The sequence below is a fragment of the Cololabis saira genome, chromosome 7 (genome assembly GCF_033807715.1).
Source record: "Cololabis saira isolate AMF1-May2022 chromosome 7, fColSai1.1, whole genome shotgun sequence".
In the NCBI taxonomy this organism is placed as follows: domain Eukaryota; kingdom Metazoa; phylum Chordata; class Actinopteri; order Beloniformes; family Belonidae; genus Cololabis; species Cololabis saira.
The window spans coordinates 12046655-12065880 of NC_084593.1; the positions used below are offsets into that span (position 1 = coordinate 12046655).

The 19226-nt window shown below is 45.4% G+C and overlaps 1 protein-coding gene across 1 annotated transcript; it reads left to right on the forward strand.

Annotated features, from left to right (window-relative positions):
• Nucleotides 1-591: 591 nt before the first annotated feature.
• LOC133447771 (NLR family CARD domain-containing protein 3-like) lies at nucleotides 592-18727 on the forward strand. The gene is made up of 10 exons (XM_061726497.1): nucleotides 592-893; nucleotides 8029-8160; nucleotides 8303-8404; nucleotides 9813-9891; nucleotides 10175-10382; nucleotides 10848-12627; nucleotides 13268-13441; nucleotides 13551-13724; nucleotides 13950-13996; nucleotides 18171-18727. Exons 2-10 carry the CDS (start codon nucleotides 8072-8074, stop codon nucleotides 18725-18727), a joined length of 3210 nt encoding a protein of 1069 aa, XP_061582481.1. The 5' UTR covers nucleotides 592-893; nucleotides 8029-8071.
• The last annotated feature ends 499 nt before the right edge of the window (nucleotides 18728-19226 follow it).

Below are 19226 nucleotides of genomic sequence, written 5' to 3' on the forward strand. Positions count from 1 at the left end.
AGGTGTGTGTGAGCTGATGTGAATCCAGCAACATGGATCAGTGTGAGGACAGAGAGGAGGGAGTCCTTCCCTCTAAAACCTCCCCGAGGGGAAAAAAAAGAGTCGGAGAGAGTCGGAGAGAAGAAAAGAGGTGAGATGATGCAACATCTAGCTAACCAGCATAAAAAGAGCATCTCAGTAACCAAGGCAACGACACATTAACTGCCGCTCAAAACTTTCTATGTTACTATTTAACAGTTACTGTGGCACATTAGTTCTGTTATATAACACAGTTGTTGGTTCTGTGTAAGTTGTGTTAAATGTTAGAAATGAGTTAGTTCCTTTAACAGTTGGACTTCCTTCACAGATGCTGCTTCTGACTGGGTTGAAGTGGTCCATTTGGTTCTGCTGGTGAACCTGCTGCTGGGACGTGAGAAGCTGAGTTGACAGATCAGATCACGTTCTTTTATCTGTGAATCCTCAGGTAGATACAGCAGAACTAAATGTGTTTGGATGTTTGAGATGCAGCTGATGCATGTCAGGTATGTACTTCCTTGTCAACGAAACTAAAAAAACAGCATCTGGTTGGTCGGAACCACTGACAGGAACAAGACTAGAGTAGTTCCAGTCCTCAAGGGTCAGAGAGCCGACTCTCCTCAATAAAACCACAGCAGAAATTAATATCTGGCATCAGCACCAACATCACTGCTGCTTCTGACAGTTTCTGAACTTTACTCATTCCATGGATCCATTCACTGAATCCAGTCTACCAAGAGTTAACAAGACTGCATTACACCTGGAGACAAGGGGGCGGAGTCTGGACTCTTACCTGTGAACCTTTTTGAGACTCAGATCTGGTTTTTCACTCCGTGGAATCGAGTCATCAGGAGAGCTGTCGACCGATCCAACAAACTGTAAGTTTGATTCCTGTTTGAACTTTGTCTCCAGAAACTTTAATGTTTTCTGTAAACTTGTTCACTTCATTTTGAAGTTTCAATCTTTATTTAAAGCTTTTGTACAAACTAAATATGAAATAAAAGACTATCATCCAGGTCAGAGAAACTCTCAAAGGCTGATACAAAATGACTTCCATTTCCAGCTGAACAGTTCATCTTCCAAGAATGCACCTCCTATAGTCGCCACGGTGTTTCGTGCTCTGCTACTTTTTAGCTTTTTGTTTATTTTTCCTGTTTTCTGCTGCCCCCCACGGGTCACCTTCAGCAGAGAGCCACTGCTAAACATTGGGAAGTCTTCTTCCGGAACTTTTTACCCAGTTTTCACTGATCCGGATAGCTTTAAGGAGATTTAGGTTGGAGCAGCAGCAGCCCTCTACCGGTTCTGCATGAGACGCAGACGGGGGAAGCGCGCGGGAGCTCTCGTGAAGCTGAGGGAGAGAGGCTTCCGCACCCTGCTCCCCTCAATACACCTGGGGAATGTCCTCTCCGTCGCGAACAAGATGGATGAGCTGCTGCTACTCATCAAAAAAAAAAGTGACTTTAGCAGATCTACCGCCGGTGTTTCACTGAAACTCTGGCTCAGTGATCTCGTCCCGGACAGCGCTGTGCGGCTGCCGGGATTTCAGCTCATCCGAGCGGATTGCAGCAAGGAACTTTCAGGCAAAACAAAGGGTGGTGGAATAGGCTTCTACATAAACGAAGGTTGGTGTACGGATGTCACAGTGTTAAAAGACTCTTGTAGCCCTCACTTAGAGACACTTTTTGTGAACTGCAGACCTTTTTATTCACAGCGGGAGTTTTCATCCTTTGTTCTGGTCGCCGTCTACATACCGCTGCACGGGTGTGTGACTGAAGCCACTCAACTGCTGGCCGACCAGATAACAGACTTGCAGAAAAAACTCCCGAACTCACTGTTCATTGTTTTGGGGGATTTCAACAGAGCAAACCTCACCCACGAACTTCCAAAATACAGGCAACATGTTACCTGCCCCCCGCAGGGACACGCAGACTCTGGATCATTGTTACACTGTTATTAAGGATGCATACTGGTCTGTTCTCCGCGCAGCTTTAGGACACTCTGACCACTGTCTGGTTCATCTGATCGCGACCTACAGGCAGAAATTAAAAACCTATAAGCCTGTAGTGAGGACTGTGAAGAAGTGGGCAGAAGAGTCAAATCTGAAGCTTCAGGTCTGCTTTGACTGCACGGACTGGAGTGTTTTTGAAGCTGCTGCCTCAGATCTGCATGAACTTACGGACACTGTGACGTCCTACATCAGTTTTTGTGAGGACATGTGTGTGCAGACTAAAGGCTGAGTTATGGTTCTGCGTTAAAACGATGCCGTGCCTACGCCGTAGGGTACGCGTCGACGCGTAGGGTACGCCGTCGCTGACGCCGTCGCTGACGCCGTCGCTGACGCCGTCGCTGACGCCGTCGCTGACGCCGTCGCTGACGCCGTAGCTGATTTTTTTTTGTTTGGGTTTTTTGCACAATAGTTGTCCTTATCTCTTTGATTCACTGTGACCGTAAAAGTCGGATAAACCATTCAGGAAAAGATTGCGACCTAGCAGTCACGGGGGGTACTGCACCGCGTCGAAATGGAGTGACGGAGAAGTCCGAAGGATTCCCGACGGTGTCACAGTGACGGCGTAGGCACGGCGTCGATTTGATGCAGAACCATAATTCAGGCTTAAGACCTTCTGCACATACAACAACAACAAGCCCTGGTTCACACCGAACCTCAGGAAGCTGAGCCAAGCCCAGGAGGAGGCTTATAGAAGCGGTGATCGAGCCCTGTTCAAGCCGGCCAGGAACATGCTGACGAGGGAGATCAGAAGAGCAAAGAGGAACTACAGCGAACGGCTTCAGAATTGCCTCTCTGCCAACCCTGACCCCTCTTCTGTGTGGAGAACTCTGCAGAACATCACCGGGTTCAGAAGAACAGCTCCACGCTCTGCAGGCAGCCTTAGGCTCGCGAACCAGCTGAACAGTTTTTACTGCAGGTTCAAAGATCAGGCCAGCAGCACACCACCACCACCATCACCCCCCACTCCCCCAACTGCACCACCATCAAGCACCCGGACCATCAACACTGGCGCCCCCCAGGGGTGTGTCCTCTCGCCACTGCTCTTCTCCCTCTACACCAACGACTGCACCTCAGGGGACTCTTCTGTGAAGCTCCTGAAGTACGCGGACGACACCACCGTCATCGGCCTGATCCGGGAAGGTGACGAGTCCGCGTACAGACGGGAGGTGGAACAGCTGGTCCACTGGTGCAGTCGGAACCACCTGGAGCTGAACCCGCTCAAGACTGTGGAGATGACAGTGGACTTCAGGAAACGGTACAGTGAGCGAAATAACCGGAGTCAAATTCCTTGTCAGGCAATGTTTAAACTTGGCCAATAAAGCTGATTCTGATTCTGATTTTGATTCTGATTCTGTTGTTGTACAGACGGTGACACGTCTTTGATGACAAGAAAAAGGAAGTCTAGTTGACTTGTTTAAAGCCTTTGAAAGAAAAAGACACAGATAAAAAATAAGCAGATAAAATCAGCCTTAAATTAAACTCTGACTACGAAGACGTGGTTTATAGAGTGGTTCAGACGCCGATCATTGAAATTTGATTTATGCCAATAAAAATGTGCACAAAAAAAGATTCTACCGCATCTGGGATCGTTCTTGAGCCAATTGTGAAAGAAATGCAACCAACAAAGAACTGGACAAGCTTTTACATTTAATTTTTTTGACTTATTGATTCATTCCAGACACCTCAATACAATTGTATAGAGCAGAACAACGTTTACACTAGTATCAATTTATGTATCTATAGATAAATAGACATAGATACACATATACACACATTCATACACACACATTTTGAACATATACAGTACAATCCCACGTAAATACATTTATATGAATAAAAAAATCTATTTTAACTGACTGTACACAAAATAATTAAATCTCTAAAAATAATGTACATGCACACACCTATCTATAAATACATACCTATGTACATGAACACACCTATCTATACATACCTTTGTACTTGTACACACCTATCTATAAATACATACCTATCTACATGTACACACCAATCTATACATACTTACCTATGTACATTTACACATTTATTTATATATACATACCTATGTACTGTATATTAGACCCTCCAGAAAAACGCGGTCAAAAATCCTTGATTCTGCGGGCTAAAATCCTTGATTCTGCGGGCTAAAATCCTTGATTCTGCGGGCTAAAAGGCGCAGTGGTACGCGGTCAGCGCGGATCCAGAGTCCCCCGGCAGCCGCGGAGACGGCACTCCCTTTTTCCTCTCACCCCCGCGGGTGAGAGCTGCTGTTTGGGGGGTTGCGGTTTTCTGCGAGGGGTGCGGAGGTCGCCGGGCGGGTCCCGCACGTCGCGACCGAGCGTCCCGACATGTCACTCACAACACTTCCCCCTTTTTCCAAACTTTATGCGAAAATGTGCAGCGATGGTGCCCCCCAGTAAAAGTGACTTTTCTGCACCAGACATTGAAATCCACGGAAGGTCTGTAAATCCTTTAGTGTGTCAGAGTCGCTCCTGTAGTTTCTTGTGCTGGCCCCCCCTTCTCCCCCCTTTTCTCTCTTTTGTCCATGTTGCAGCATCCTTTGCCGGACACCGGAACCTGCAGGTGGTCGTGGGTGGCTTGTAGCTTGCATTACGGAGCACAAGTCTTTCCCTGACCCTGCACCCCAAACTGGGACTTGCTGATTGGGCCGGAGCTTCGGGAGCTGCATGCTGGCCTGCGGTCCCCACCCCTGGTCATCCTGTTGCTGGCCCCCCCTTCTCCTCCCTTTTCTCTCTTTTGTCCTGCAGGTGGTCGTGGGTGGCTTGTAGCTTGCATTACGGAGCACAAGTCTTTCCCCGACCCTGCACCCCAACCTGGGACTTGCTGATTGGGCCGGAGCTTCGGGAGCTGCGTGCTGGCCTGCGGTCCCCACCCCTGGTCATCCCGTTGCTGCTTCCACCTGCCTGCTGTGCTGTTGCCGTCCCTGACCCACCAGTCTGGCCCTCGGCAGGAGGGTCCCCCCTTATGAGCCTGGTCCTGCTCAAGGTTTCTTCCCTCCTAAAGGGGAGTTTTTCCTTGCCACTGTTTGGCTTAAGGTTTTTCTCCCACTAGGGGAGTTTTTACCTGCCATTGTTTATGTAATAACTGCTCGGGGGTCATGTTCTGGGTATGGGTCTCTGTAAAGCGTCTAGAGACAACTCTTTTGTATTAGACGCTATATAAATAAAATTGAATTGAATTGAATTGAATTGAATTGAATTGAATTGAATTGAAAATTGAAATTGAATTGAATTGAATTGAATTAAATCCACGGACAGCCGTGAAATCTGCGAAAAATTCTGCGATCACGGAATCGCGGATTCCTGGAGGGTCTAGTATATATACATAGCCTACCTATGTACATGTACACACCTATATATACAAACATACCTATGTACATGCACGCGCATTACAACACGTATCACACAAATCGTGTTTAACATGCCTGAAAAGGGTTAGGAAGTAAAACTAATTTAACCTTGCCCCTTCTCCAATATTTAATAATTACACTTTATACCATTTTGTTTTTTAATCTTGTGAATTAAAAAAAAAAAAAACATTTACAGAAACATTTTTAAAAGCTGGTTCAGGTCGAGAGAGGAATTCTGTTTCTTGATGCCGGTGATTCAACAGACTGTACATAAATCCGGCTTCCCTGTTTCTGTTTCAACTATTATAAACCGGTCTTATCAGGTTTTCATGTGTGCCTTTTTATTTTAAAGGCAAATGAGCTAGTTTGCTGCTCCTCCCCTTTTTTCTAGAAGAAAGCCGAAGCAAGAATGATACACTTTCCTTACTTCCTCTGAAAACTCCTCTGAAATAATAGAACGTAAAACAGCCGGATTCAAAAACGTGCGTTCGTGTGTGGCCAACTTTTACATGCATAAAAAGGTTAATGCCAACAAAAGTGGGTATAAAAACCACTTTCTGTCTGGTGAGAAGAAGCGGTCTGCTCACTATTAGCTGGAGACAAACGATCAGATGCTTCAGATTGTAAAGCAAAAACCACAATCATTCACCAGGTACCCTGAGAACATGTAACTGTCCAAGAATAAGAGGATGAAACAGATAAGGATAAAATCTGGGTTAGCAGGCTTTCATTTTGTTGGGAGGTGTTGCCTGTGATGGAATGGTTACCTGTCCAGGTGAGCTCCTGCCTCTCACCTGAAGACAGCTGGTAGAGAATCCAGCAGAGCCCCGTGACCCTGCACTGGAATAAGCAGTTATAAATGATGGATGGACAGGTGTCATACAGACGACACCTTTATCATTAGGGCTCGAGCACTGACAATGCAAAGGCCCTATTGTATCTGTAGGAATTTTTTCTTTTTTCTTCTTTCTTATTCTGACGAAAGGGGGGCCTTTTTGCTCCCCTAAACGTGCCCAAAAAGTCACCAAATTTTGCAGGCAAGCCAGGCCTGGCGAAAAATTTGATATTTAATGGTTTGCATTAATGGGCGTGGCAAAATGGCTCAACAGCGCCCCCTAGAAAACTTGCCTCAAGCCCCACAAACGGTTTGACGTACATGCACGAAAATCAGTACACACCTGTATCATGGCGCAACTTAAAGAAAAGTCTCTTGGTGCCATGGCTGAAACCGAACAGGAAGTCGGCCATTTTGAATGAATCGTGTCATTTTGGCGAAATTTATGCCATTCCTTCGGCAGTTAATAAGGCCCGAACCATAATGTGCACCCAGGTGTGTTATACATCAAAATGTGCGTCTCCATCCTGCGACAACACGCATTACTTTTCTCTTTCAAAGGCATTACCGTGGCGACGCTAGACGCCAAAAAGCGCACCCACCCTGCATCTGATTGGTTCAGACAGAAAAAACGTTGTGCCTCAAGCCCCATAATACGGTTTGACGTACATGAACGAAAATGGGTGCACACCTGTACCATGTCGCACCTTAAAGAAAAGTCTCTTGGCGCCATGGCCGAAACCGAACAGGAAGTCGGCCATTTGGAACAATCTGAATTAATCGCGTTATACATAAAAAATATGCGTCTCCATCCTGTGACTACGCGCATTACTTTTCTCTTTCAAAAGTGTTACCGTGACGACGCTAGATGCCAAAAAGCGCGCCTCCCCTTCATCTGATTGGTCCATATTTGATAGTTCCCCAAAAGTCACCAAATTTTCCATGCAAGCCAGGCCTGGTGATAAATTTGATATTTCATGGTTTGCATTAATGGACGTGGCCTAACGGCTCAACAGCGCCCCCTAGAATACTATTCTCTGCCGTAACTTTTGAATGGTTTAAAATAAAGAGTCGTGGGTGGTGTCATCGGACTGGGTATTGAGTCCTTGACCATAATTGGTGAAAATTAGCCCCGCCCCTTCTTCTGATTGGTTGTCCCTATTTTCTGACTATAACTTTTGAATGGTTTGACATAGAGAGTCGTGGGTGGTGTCATCGGGCTCTGTATTGAGTCCTTGAGCTTCATTGGCCTGAATAAGCCCCGCCCCTTCTTCTGATTGGTTGTCCCTATTTTCTGCTATAACTTTTGAATGGTTTGACATAGGAAGTCGTGGGTGGTGTCATTTCTGATATGCTTATGTGGGACGGTGGCCATGAGAGTGAGGGCCTGTTCATCGCTGCTTGCAGCTTTAATTATTGTTGTCACTGGTCCGTTTATCAGGAAGCCTTTTTAACTTTTTACTTTTGTTTTAAGTCTTTGCTGCTTTTTAAAAACTTTTTCAAGGTTGCTTAGAAACATGCTGCATAAATGTTACTATTATTTTAGGAGGATGTAGACATATTTCACCAGTCACACTGAGCTTTAAGTTATCAAAACACAACAATTAAACACTAAAACTCTTAAAATACACATTTATATTTAGAGATGTGATATCCAGGACTGAGCTCAGACTTTAGAGAGAAGCTGCTGCCTTTTCATCACTACATCATTTATTTACGACAAAAAAACACCTGCATCAAAAAATGAAGATGGAGCAGCTGGTTGTTGTACATCTACAATGACGTGTGTTTCCTCTGCAGATGAAGGTAGAAGGTGTGTGTGAGCTGATGTGAATCCAGCAGCATGGATCAGTGTGAGGACAGAGAGGAGGGAGTCCTTCCCTCTAAAACCTCCCCGAGGGGAAAACCTGAGAGTCGGAGAGAAGAAGAGAGGTGAGATGATCACCTCTAACTGTCCATGACTCTTCTGCACGTCAGAGTTCAGCCCTCACCTCACCAAACACCTTTATTACAGGAAACAACCTGGACCTGGACCTGAACCTGAACCTGGACCTGGACCTGAAACTGAATCTAGACCTGGACCTGGACCTGGACTCAGCTGTGTGTCCTTGAAGAGTGACAAGTCATTTGATGTAATTTTAGATTTTAAAGATACCCGACATTCTCCCTCAGTGAGGTGAGTTTTACATAAATGTTTCTGAAAAACGTAACAGAGACTGAAATGTTTTTACAAGTTGTGTCTAGGATCTTTCCAGAGACCAGAACATGACCTCACGTCACCAAACACCTTTATTACAGGATACAATCTGGACCTGAACCTGAACCTGAACCTGGACCTGGACCTGGACCTGGTCCCAGCTGTGTGTCCTTGAAAAGTGATGCATCAAAGGATTTAATTATCAGTTTTAACGATGCTCCTGGTTGTCCTTCAAAGAGGTGATTTGTTTGTAAACGTTGTTTCTGAAAAACGTAACTGAGACTGAAACGTTTTCATCGTAACATGTTTAAAGTGAACATTTCTCTGTTTTGCTGCCATTCTTAGATGGTTGTTGATGTTCCAGAAACACAGCAGACTATAAAGGGGGGTGTTGGAGGCTCTTCTGAGTGACTGTAGTCCACTGGTTTGTACAGCAGGGGGCAACCTTTTGCGGTGGTTGCAACATCATTTAGGGAGGAAGTTCTCCTCAGGTGGCAGGTGTTGCTGGATGCAGGAGGACAGATGGTTCCTGGAACCCTGTGAACATTGATCTGTTGAGAAGGTGGTCTTTGTGGACTCTTTTCAACTCAATTCAATTCAATTAAATTTTATTTATATAGCGTTTAATACAACAGATGTTGGTATGTCAGCAGCACACAGCAGACATCCATGTAGGCAGGTGGAAGCAGCAACGGGATGACCGGGGATGGGGGGGGGACCGGGACCGCACGCCAGAACACAGCTCCCGAGGCTCTGGCCTGCAAACATGCACAAAAGAGAAAAAAGGGGGGCCAGCACAAGAAACTACAGGAGCGATGGACAAAAACAATAGCTATGAGATATTTATAATAAATAAAAATGGAAATGGAGAAGAGAGGAAGGGAAGAGGAGAGGAGAAGAAGGGTGAGAGGCACAGCCCAGCGGATCATGTCGATGCCCCCCTGCAGCCTAGGCCTATAGCAGCATATCTACCATGAAGCTATATTTGAGACTAACTATTATAGTCTTGTTCTATAGTTGCAACTATGACTACTGACTCTAACACACTACAGTTTACACTACCTACATATTTACCAACACCAGCTAGAGGTTTACTAAACACTAACTATAGGCTTTACTAAACAGAAAAGTTTTAAGTTTAGTTTTAAAGGTGGAGGTGGTGTCAGCCTCCTTAACCCAGATTGGAAGTTGGTTCTTTGTGGACCTTCTTGTACCACCAGAATGAGAGCTTGTACTGGGAGTAAAACGCAGACGTTCTCAGTCGTCTCAGGAGGACCAGCAAACCTTCAACATAACAGGAAGTCCTCTGGTGGACTGTTCTCATCCAAACATGACTCCATGGACTTTCAGACATGATGTGACCTAGTTCTTCATGATTCCTCCACAGAGTGGACCAGCAGATCTCAGAGTCCCCCAGTGGTCCGTCTGTCCAGCAGCATCAGACCCAGCTGGACTCCATCTTTCAGGTCTGTACATGAACAACAACTGCTTCTCCATCTGCTGTCCTGATGTCCATCTCCATACTGGTCTTTGTAGACCAGTGGACTGTCAGTCTGCCCATCATGGACCTGATGTTTGTCTCCATGCTGGTCTTTGTAGACCAGTGGACTGTCAGTCCGTCCATCATGGACCTGATGTTTGTCTCCATGCTGGTCTTTGTAGACCAGTGAACTGTCAGTCTGTCCATCATGGATGTTTGTCTCCATGATTTCAGTCTGGTTGGGTCATTCATGTGGTCTTCTGTTCCAGCTGCTGGAGGACGACATCGTCAATCTTGTGATGGATGAGCTGAAGAAGATCCAGAAGGTTCTGAGTCCAGATTACCCAGAATCCTCAGAGAGTCTGGAGGAGGATGAAGATGAGGAGCAGAAAAGCATCAGAGAGGCATTCATGAAGATCACAGTGAAGTTCTTGAGGAGGAGGAAGCAGGAGAAGCTGGCTGACCTCCTGCAGAGCAGTAAGACGTTTCTCTGAACATCTGAGCTGCTGGATAAACGACACTGCATGTCTCAGTAGATGACCAACATTCACAGATCAGACACAACATTAAACCCACTGGAAGGTGGAGTAACTCAGCTCATCTTTTTGCACCAGTCTTCTGTTAGGAATATCTCATTAATAGGGTCATTAATACCTCAGTATATAAAAGTTTTATTCTAATGTGTTGAACCGTGTGGATTCAATATTCAGTTCCAGCAAACACAAAACAAACACAACTGGTGTGTCTGAAGTGAATCGTAGAGGAAACACTGTTCTTGTTCCTCTGATTGATCGGAGGGGTTTTTGGGAGGAAAATGCTTCAATACTCCTCATTGAACCACTGATCAGTAAATGTTGAAATGTTGATTCTTTAGAGGAAGTAGAACTTGTTGTGGGCTGGTTTTAATCACTTAGTGGTTTCCTTTATTTAATCTTTATTTAGATACCGTCGCTGCCGTTTGTCAATCCAAACTCAAAGGTCAGCTGCAGAAGAAGCACCAGCATGTGTTTGAGGGGATCACTAAAGCAGGAAAGACAACCCTTCTGGAGCAGATCTACACGGAGCTCTACATCACAGAGGGAGGGACCGGAGAGGTCAATGAAGAACATGAAGTCAGACAGATTGAAGCAGCTTCCAGGAAACCAGACGGAGCAGAAACAGCCATCAGACAGGAAGACATCTTTAAACCCCCACCTGGAAGAGGAGGACCAATCAGAACAGTGATGACCAAGGGAGTGGCCGGCATTGGGAAAACAGTGTTAACACAGAAGTTCAGTCTGGACTGGGCTGAAGGCAAAACCAACCAGGACATCCAGTTCCTGCTTCCATTCACCTTCAGAGAGCTGAATGTGCTGAGAGAGGAGAAGTTCAGCTTGGTGGAACTAGTTCATGGATTCTTCTCTGAAACCAAAGGAATCTGCAGCTTTGAAGACTTCCAGGTCGCGTTCATCTTTGACGGTCTGGATGAGTGTCGACTTCCTCTGGACTTCCACAACTCTACAATCGTCAGTGACCCAAGAAGGTCCACCTCAGTGGATGTGCTGCTGACAAACCTCATCAGGGGGAACCTGCTTCCTTCTGCTCGTCTCTGGATCACCACACGACCCGCAGCAGCCAATCAGATCCCTCCTTACTGTGTTGACATGGTGACAGAAGTCAGAGGGTTCACTGACCCACAGAAGGAGGAGTACTTCAGGAAGAGGTTCAGAGATGAGGAGCAGACCAGCAGGATCATCTCCCACATCAAGACATCACGAAGCCTCCACATCATGTGCCATATCCCCGTCTTCTGCTGGATCACTGCTACGGTACTGGAGAACGTCCTTGGGAACGTCCTGGAAACCAGAAAGGGAGGGGAGCTGCCCAAGACCCTGACTGAGATGTACATCCACTTTCTGGTGGTCCAGGCCAAACAGAAGAAGGTCAAATATGATGGAGGAGCTGAGACGGATCCACACTGGAGTCCAGAGAGCAGGAAGATGGTGGAGTATCTGGGAAAACTGGCTTTTGAGCAGCTGCAGAAAGGAAACCTGATCTTCTATGAACCAGACCTGAGAGAGTGTGGCATCGATGCCAGAGAGGCTTCAGTGTACTCAGGAGTGTTCACCCAGATCTTTAGAGAGGAGAGCAGCCTGTACCAGGACCAGGTCTTCTGCTTCATCCATCTGAGTGTCCAGGAGTTTCTGGCTGCTCTTCATGTCCATCAAACTTTCATCAGCTCTGGAGTCAACCTGCTGGGACATCAACTAACAACTCACCGTTCTTCAACCGGTTTTTATCAGACAGCTGTGGACAAGACCTTACAGAGTCCAAACGGACACCTGGACTTGTTCCTGCGCTTCCTCCTGGGTCTTTCAGTGGAGACCAATCAGAACCTCCTACGAGGTCTGATGACATCAAACCAAAGAAGTTCACAGAACAATCAGGAAACAGTTGAATACATCAAGGAGAAGATCAGTGAGGACCTGTCTGCAGAGAGAAGCATCAATCTGTTCCACTGTCTGAATGAACTGAACAATCATTCTTTGGTGGAGGAGGTCCAACGGTCCCTGAGGTCTGGACGTCTCTCCACAGATAAACTGTCTCCTGCTCAGTGGTCTGCTCTGGTCTTCATCTTACTGTCATCAGGAGATCTGGAGGTGTTTGACCTGAAGAAGTTCTCAGCTTCAGAGGAGGATCTACGGAGGCTGCTGCCGGTGGTCCAAGCCTCCAAGAAAGTTCTGTAAGTAGCAGCAAACACATGTTGGACCTCTGGCGTGGAGGGTAGTTTCTGACTACGTCTGGTATTTCCTCCAGATTTCACGTTTTCTTCACTTGTTTGAGTCTTTTTTTCAGCACAACCTCAAATGAGTGAGTTTACGCTGGTTCTTTCATTTCCAGAGACACACACACAAGCATGAACTCTGACAAGGAAACACTTTCATTTCTGTTTTTACTGGGGATGGTGGGCAGCATTCAGCTTCTATTCTCCACAGATCTGGAACAAACTTCCAGAAACCTGCAGGAACGCTGGAGGTTCAACCCTCAGTTCCTTTAAATCCAAATCACACCCCTATTTACAGCTGCCTTTAATGGATTATTGAAACCATCTGGATTCAGATTTAAACTGTTAATTTCCGGACTAAATTGTAGTAAAGAAGTCCACCTTTTGTTTATTCGGCCAACCGGACTAAAAGTCATGTTTTTAATTTTTTCCTCTTTACTTTTCAGGTTTTTATCATGTAAAGCAGCTTGAATTGTTTGTTGCTGAAATAATTTAACACAAACTTTACTGAAGACCAGCAGAACAGTTGGAGACACAACTACATTTTCTTCCATAACAGTGAACTAACCTGGTTGTTGTTCTTTTCTTCCGTCTCCAGACTGAGTGGCTGTAACCTCTCAGAGGACATCTGTCCAGTTCTGTCCTCAGTTCTCAGCTCTCAGTCCTCCAGTCTGACAGAACTGGACCTGAGCAACAACGACCTGCAGGATTCTGGACTGGAGAAGCTGTGTCCTGGACTGGAGAGTCCACACTGTAAACTGGAGTCTCTCAGGTCAGGATTCATTCAAGTCTTTTCCAGTTCCAGTGAACATGCTGCCAAATATGTTTGCAGCAGAACACATGCAGAGAACATGCAGCAGACCTGTGTTGTGTGTCTGCAGGCTGTCAGGCTGTCTGATTTCAGAGGAAGGAAGTTCTTCTCTGGTCTCAGCTCTGACCTCCAACCACTCCCACCTGAGAGAGCTGGACCTGAGCTACAACCATCCAGGGGAGTCAGCAGGGGAGCTTCTGTCTGCTGGACTGAAGGATCCCCGCTGGAGGCTGGATACTCTCAGGTATGGACACACTGCTGGGGGGGGGGGGGGGGGGGGGTATCTTTTGGTAGTTATGTTGGCACAGGTGTGGGGGTTTTCCTCCACCTCAGGTGATTGCTCAGGGATGTGGTGGGATGTTATTTAGCGATACGGGAGTGCCCAACAGGTAATGGGAGTGTGGGGGCTCTGACATCTCTGCTTCCTCTGAAAGAGACTGAGCTGGTCTGACCCCCCTCCTCCTTTCAGGGTGGAGCCTGCTGGACAACGATGGTTGAGACCAGGTCTGAGGAAGTGTAAGTGTTTTTTTATTCAATTAAATTAAATTAAATTCAATTCACTTTATTTGTTAGACAGGGACTGTATATATTAATAGACACAAGTCTAAATATGTATGGTTGTAGCCAGAGTCTAATTTCCACCATCCGTCCCCGTGGCAAATTAATGCCAGACACAGAATCGGACATCAGCAGACAAAGTAGACAAGATATGACATTCATACCAACAAAAACACATTAAAAGATACGACAGAACTAGGTAAAAAGCAGCAGCAGCCCGGACCGGCGGCCCTGCTCCCCGCTCTCACACACAGCGGGGACCGAGCCGCTCTGGGTTACACTGCGACACTTAGTCCAGGAGGATCCGTGGGAAGTGGACATTGTTGGTATTATAGCATACATATTTGTTATTATGTATGGACCATTGTAGATTTGTATACATACTGAAAGTACGTAATGATACAGTAACGGGTCACGACAGGACTGTTTATGACCAGCAACACCCCCCCAGAGAAGAGAGAGAAAAAAACACAAAAAAAACCCTTACATTAGAAATACAATTATCAATTAAAGCTGCAAGCAGTGATGAACGGGCCCTCGCACCCTTGTGCACGTTCAGGCGTGCTGCACTGGAAGCGCTTGTATGACTTGCATGTAGATGTCTTCAGGCCTGAACATTTAGCGGATGACACCATCCACGACTCTCTATATCAAACCATTCAAAATGTATGGCAGAAAGTAGGAACTATCAGATATCGACCAATCAGATGAAGGGACGGGGCTAATTTGCACCAATTATGTTCATGGACTCAAAACCGAGTCCAATGACACCACCCACGAGTCTTTATGTCAAACCATTCAAAAGTTATTGCAGAAAATAGGAACTATCACATATCGACCAATCAGATGAAGGGGGGGCGCACTTTTTGGCGTCTATCGTTGCCACGGTAACGCTTTTGACTGAGAAAAGTAATGCGTATCGCCGCAGGATCGAGACGCACATTTTGATGTATAACACACATGGGTGCACGTTACGGTTCGGGCGAAGAAGCTGAAGAAATGGCATAAATTGCGCCAAAATTACACGATTAATTCAAAATGGCCGACTTCCTGTTCTGTTTCGGCCATGGCGCCAAGAGACATTTCTTTAAGTTGCGACATGATACAGGTGTGTACCGATTTTCGTGCATGTACGTTAAACCGTATGGTGGGGCTTGAGGCGACAAAGTTCTCTAGGGGGCGCTGTTGAGCCATTAGGCCACGCCCATTAATGCAAACCATTAAATATCAAATTTTTCACCAGGCCTTGCATGCGTGCAAAATTTGGTGACTTTTGGGGCACGTTTAGGGGGGCAAAATGGCCCTCATTTCGTCGGTAGAAGGAAAAAAAAAAACAGAGAAAAAAATGTAATTCCTACAGATACAATAGGGCCTTCGCACTTTCAGTGCTCGGGCCCTAATTACAGTTACAAAGTCGAATTTATTCTAATAACCCAATTAATGTTCACACCTCTGGTTTTCCTTCAGCCATATTTTACGTTTTGCTTAAACGAGGGTAAAGTAGAGCTGTCTCTAATAGTGGAGCGGCTAAGAGTGGATTTTAGGCAGAATCGTGCATTTGGTGATACAAGCATGAAAATTGGCATGAGCAGTCTCCATGGGTCACTTGACAAGAAAATTGGTCGGGCCACTTGAAATTTCAAGCTGGCGGCCATTTTTCAAGATGGCCGCCACCTTGGTCGATCAATTAAGTGATCTAATTGTTTGGTTGGTGATATAGGCATGAAAATTGGCATGAGCAGTCTCCATGGGTCACTTGATCAGAAAATTGGTCGGGCCACTTGAAATTTCAAGCTGGCGGCCATTTTTCAAGATGGCCGCCACCTTGGTCGATCAATTAAGTGATGTAATTGTTTGGTTGGTGATATAGGCATGAAAATTGGCATGAGCAGTCTCCATGGGTCACTTGACAAGAAAATTGGTCGGGCCACTTGAAATTTCAAGCTGGCGGCCATTTTTCAAGATGGCCGCCACCTTGGTCGATCAATTAAGTGATGTAATTGTTTGGTTGGTGATATAGGCATGAAAATTGGCATGAGCAGTCTCCATGGGTCACTTGACAAGAAAATTGTCCGGGCCACTTGAAATTTCAAATTGGCGGCCATTTTTCAAGATGGCTGCCACCTTGGTCGATCAATTAAGTGATGTAATTGTTTGGTTGGTGATATAGGCATGGAAATTGGCATGAGCAGTCTCCACTGTATTTTGTCTAACTCCTCACCCTTGACCTGTCCGATGTGGTAAAACCTGCCAGGAGTTCCCTCCTAACGGCATAGCTCTCAGGGTTCAGTGAAGTGCACAAGCTCCCTTACCACAACAAGGTAACAGTCACAAGGGAGGTTTTTATTTTTTTTGTTTTTTTATTTTTTATTTTTTTTACCTAAATGAACAGACAGTAACATTGTCAAATAAATAGTAAGGAATGGAGAAACAAAAAGGAAGATTATTAAAATGGCCAGCTTTGGTGCTGAATGGATAGCGCTCCAAAAAATAATTGAACAATTATTTACTGAATGGCAATATGGGCAGATCTAGAGGCAACAGCAGCTCTGACTGACATAGCCGTGGAATCATGATAAACTGAAAATATCCCTCACAAATAAAAGGTAGAGGTGCTGACATTACAAAGTATCTCCTCAACTAAAAATATCTCTCACTGGTATTTAGCCAGTGGAAAAAAATACTAAAGAACTAAACTAAAAATGCGATTAACTGGTAAAACTGAAGACAAACTGATGTGGCCATGGGGAGCCGAGCCATAGGTCTACACCTGAAAACACAGGTGCCAAGGGGGAGTAACCCTGGCAAAAAGAATATGCAGATAGGATCTAGCAGGGGCAACTAAACAGACATGTACAAGTGAGTCCATATCTGAAGCACTTACACCTTCCAGTACATGCCTTGGTGCACCCGCATTTGGTCAACTCCCAACAACTCTGCAATAGGTGGAAAAGGAGTCCAAAAGATTTTCCATTCCTCATCTTGTTTTATCCATCCCCAGTCAGATGGGCTTGGCATTTGTGGTTGTGGCTTTAATGCCTGTCCCCACACGTATCCAGCCTCATAAAATGCATGTTTGGCATGCTCTTTGAGTGCTGCTTGAGTTGGTGGGATCAGGTCGTATGGTCTTTGTTTCTGGCAAAGAGATCAAGCCTCGCCTCATTCACAGTTGTGACATCGCTGGATCTGTCATACATTAGCACAACAAATCTCTCCAAAGCTTGCAGGTCGCTGTCATCCACTGCAGAGGGTTCTGTTTTGCAAGATAATGATATGATGATTATAATAGTTGTAGGAAGACTATTCCAATAGCCCCCCCCCCCCAAGATGGACAGAACATTCCTGCCGAACGCAGTGCGCCTGCAGGGAAACTCAACATCTCCTCTGTCGCAGGCCCTGGTTTTCATGGATTTGACAGACCTTTTTTTAATGAATTCCCTCAGAGGTCGCGGGGCTAGACCATGTAGGCTTCTTTGGAGAAAACAAGCAAATTTGAAAACTCTATAACTATAAAAGCTTGAAAAATCATACTTTATGAGGATATGACAGATGTGATAGGAGTTTTTTTATCCAGTGTCTTTAAGGCTTCTTTATAGAGTTACTCTATCGGTTTATGCTGTAGAACATGCCAGTGCCCAGCTTGTAAAACAGTAATCGATATGAGAAAGAATCATACAGTGTAAAAACATGAGAGCTGCAGTAGTGGATTCCTTATTCGTCTGAAATTAGCTAGATTATATTTGACCGACTTTGTCACCTTTTTGATGTGTTTCTTAAATGAGAGAGTTGAGTCAAGAACGACTCCAAGATACCTGAACTCTTTTACCAGAGCAAGCTCCTCTCCTCTCAGAAACACGCCATAACAGACAGTTTTAGGTGGCTGTTTGGTGAAAAACACACTTTTTTTAACATTTAGGGAAAGGCATGAGTTTTCCAGCCAGTCCTGAACCTTCGTCACTGCCGAGGTCAGAATCTGGGCAGCCTCTGGTGTTTTTTGCGGGGACAAAAATAGCCGCGTCATCCGCGTAAAGCTGCGCATGGGCATTCAACCATCTTCACTCGTTCATGAATCCATCAGTGATTAATAACTGAACAATAATAACTGCAGCTGCTTGTTTGTTCTCTCCATCAGATTCCTGTCAACTCACCATTGACATAAACACAGTCCACAAAAACATCAAACTGTCTGATGACAACAGGAAGATGACACTTGTGAAGGAGGATCAATCATATCCTGATCATCCAGACAGGTTTCATGTTCTTCGTGAGCTGCTGTGTAGAGAAGTTCTGACGGGTCGCTGTTACTGGGAGGTTCAGTGGAGCGGAGACGTTTCTGTATCAGTGAGTTACAGAAGAATCAGCAGGAGAGGAAACCCTGGTGACTGTTGGTTTGGAGGAAACGATCATTCCTGGAGTCTGGACTACTATCGAGGTGGTCGGTACCGTGTCTGGCACAATAACAGAGAAACATCCATCATCTCCTCATCTCCATCTTCAGACTCTGGCAAAGTAGCAGTGTATGTGGACGTTCCTGCTGGAACGCTGTCCTTCTATGAAGTCGTCTCTGACAGACTGATCCACCTCCACACCATCAACACCACCTTCACTGAACCTCTCTGTCCTGGATTTGGATTGGGGTCCTGGTTGGGGTCCTGGTTTGCTTCCTCAGTGTCTCTGTGTCCAGTTTAGTCCTGTAAGAGAAACAGTCTCTGTTGGATCCTAGACTTGGACTCTGGTTCCTCAGTGTCATGATGATGATGAAGAAGAAAATGTCCACCATTTATCTTTAGTTTTTCGGTTTATTGTGTTATTTGATCTTTGGCACATTTAAACACTAAATCATTTACTGGATTGTTGATGTTTGATCATAAATTAGATTTTTATCTCATTATTCTTGTTTTATTCTGTCTCTAAATGTTTTTATGTTTGATTTCACGTTTAGATTCTTAGAATACTGTCTAGGACCTCTGGGTACACGCAAATCATTGACATTTTCTATTCGGTATACGGCGTATACCTGATATCACAGACTACACCACAGGCACAGTTTTGTTTTTATTTAAATCGCATTATATGCCCCCCTCAAGTGGTACCAATCAATCACGTGAATTTTGTGACAAACTGCGTCGGCGCTCGTCCTCTCCTGCCCTCACTCCCCCTCTAATCCCTTTCACGGATCCACGGATGA

Bases quoted from the DNA above. Each gene is read 5' to 3' on its own strand.
- LOC133447771 (XM_061726497.1), top strand. From the start codon at position 8,072: ATGGATCAGTGTGAGGACAGAGAGGAGGGAGTCCTTCCCTCTAAAACC. The intron at 8,405-9,812 runs GTGAGTTTTACA...ATTCCTCCACAG, and splicing joins CGACATTCTCCCTCAGTGAG to AGTGGACCAGCAGATCTCAG. The intron at 10,383-10,847 runs GTAAGACGTTTC...ATCTTTATTTAG, and splicing joins GGCTGACCTCCTGCAGAGCA to ATACCGTCGCTGCCGTTTGT.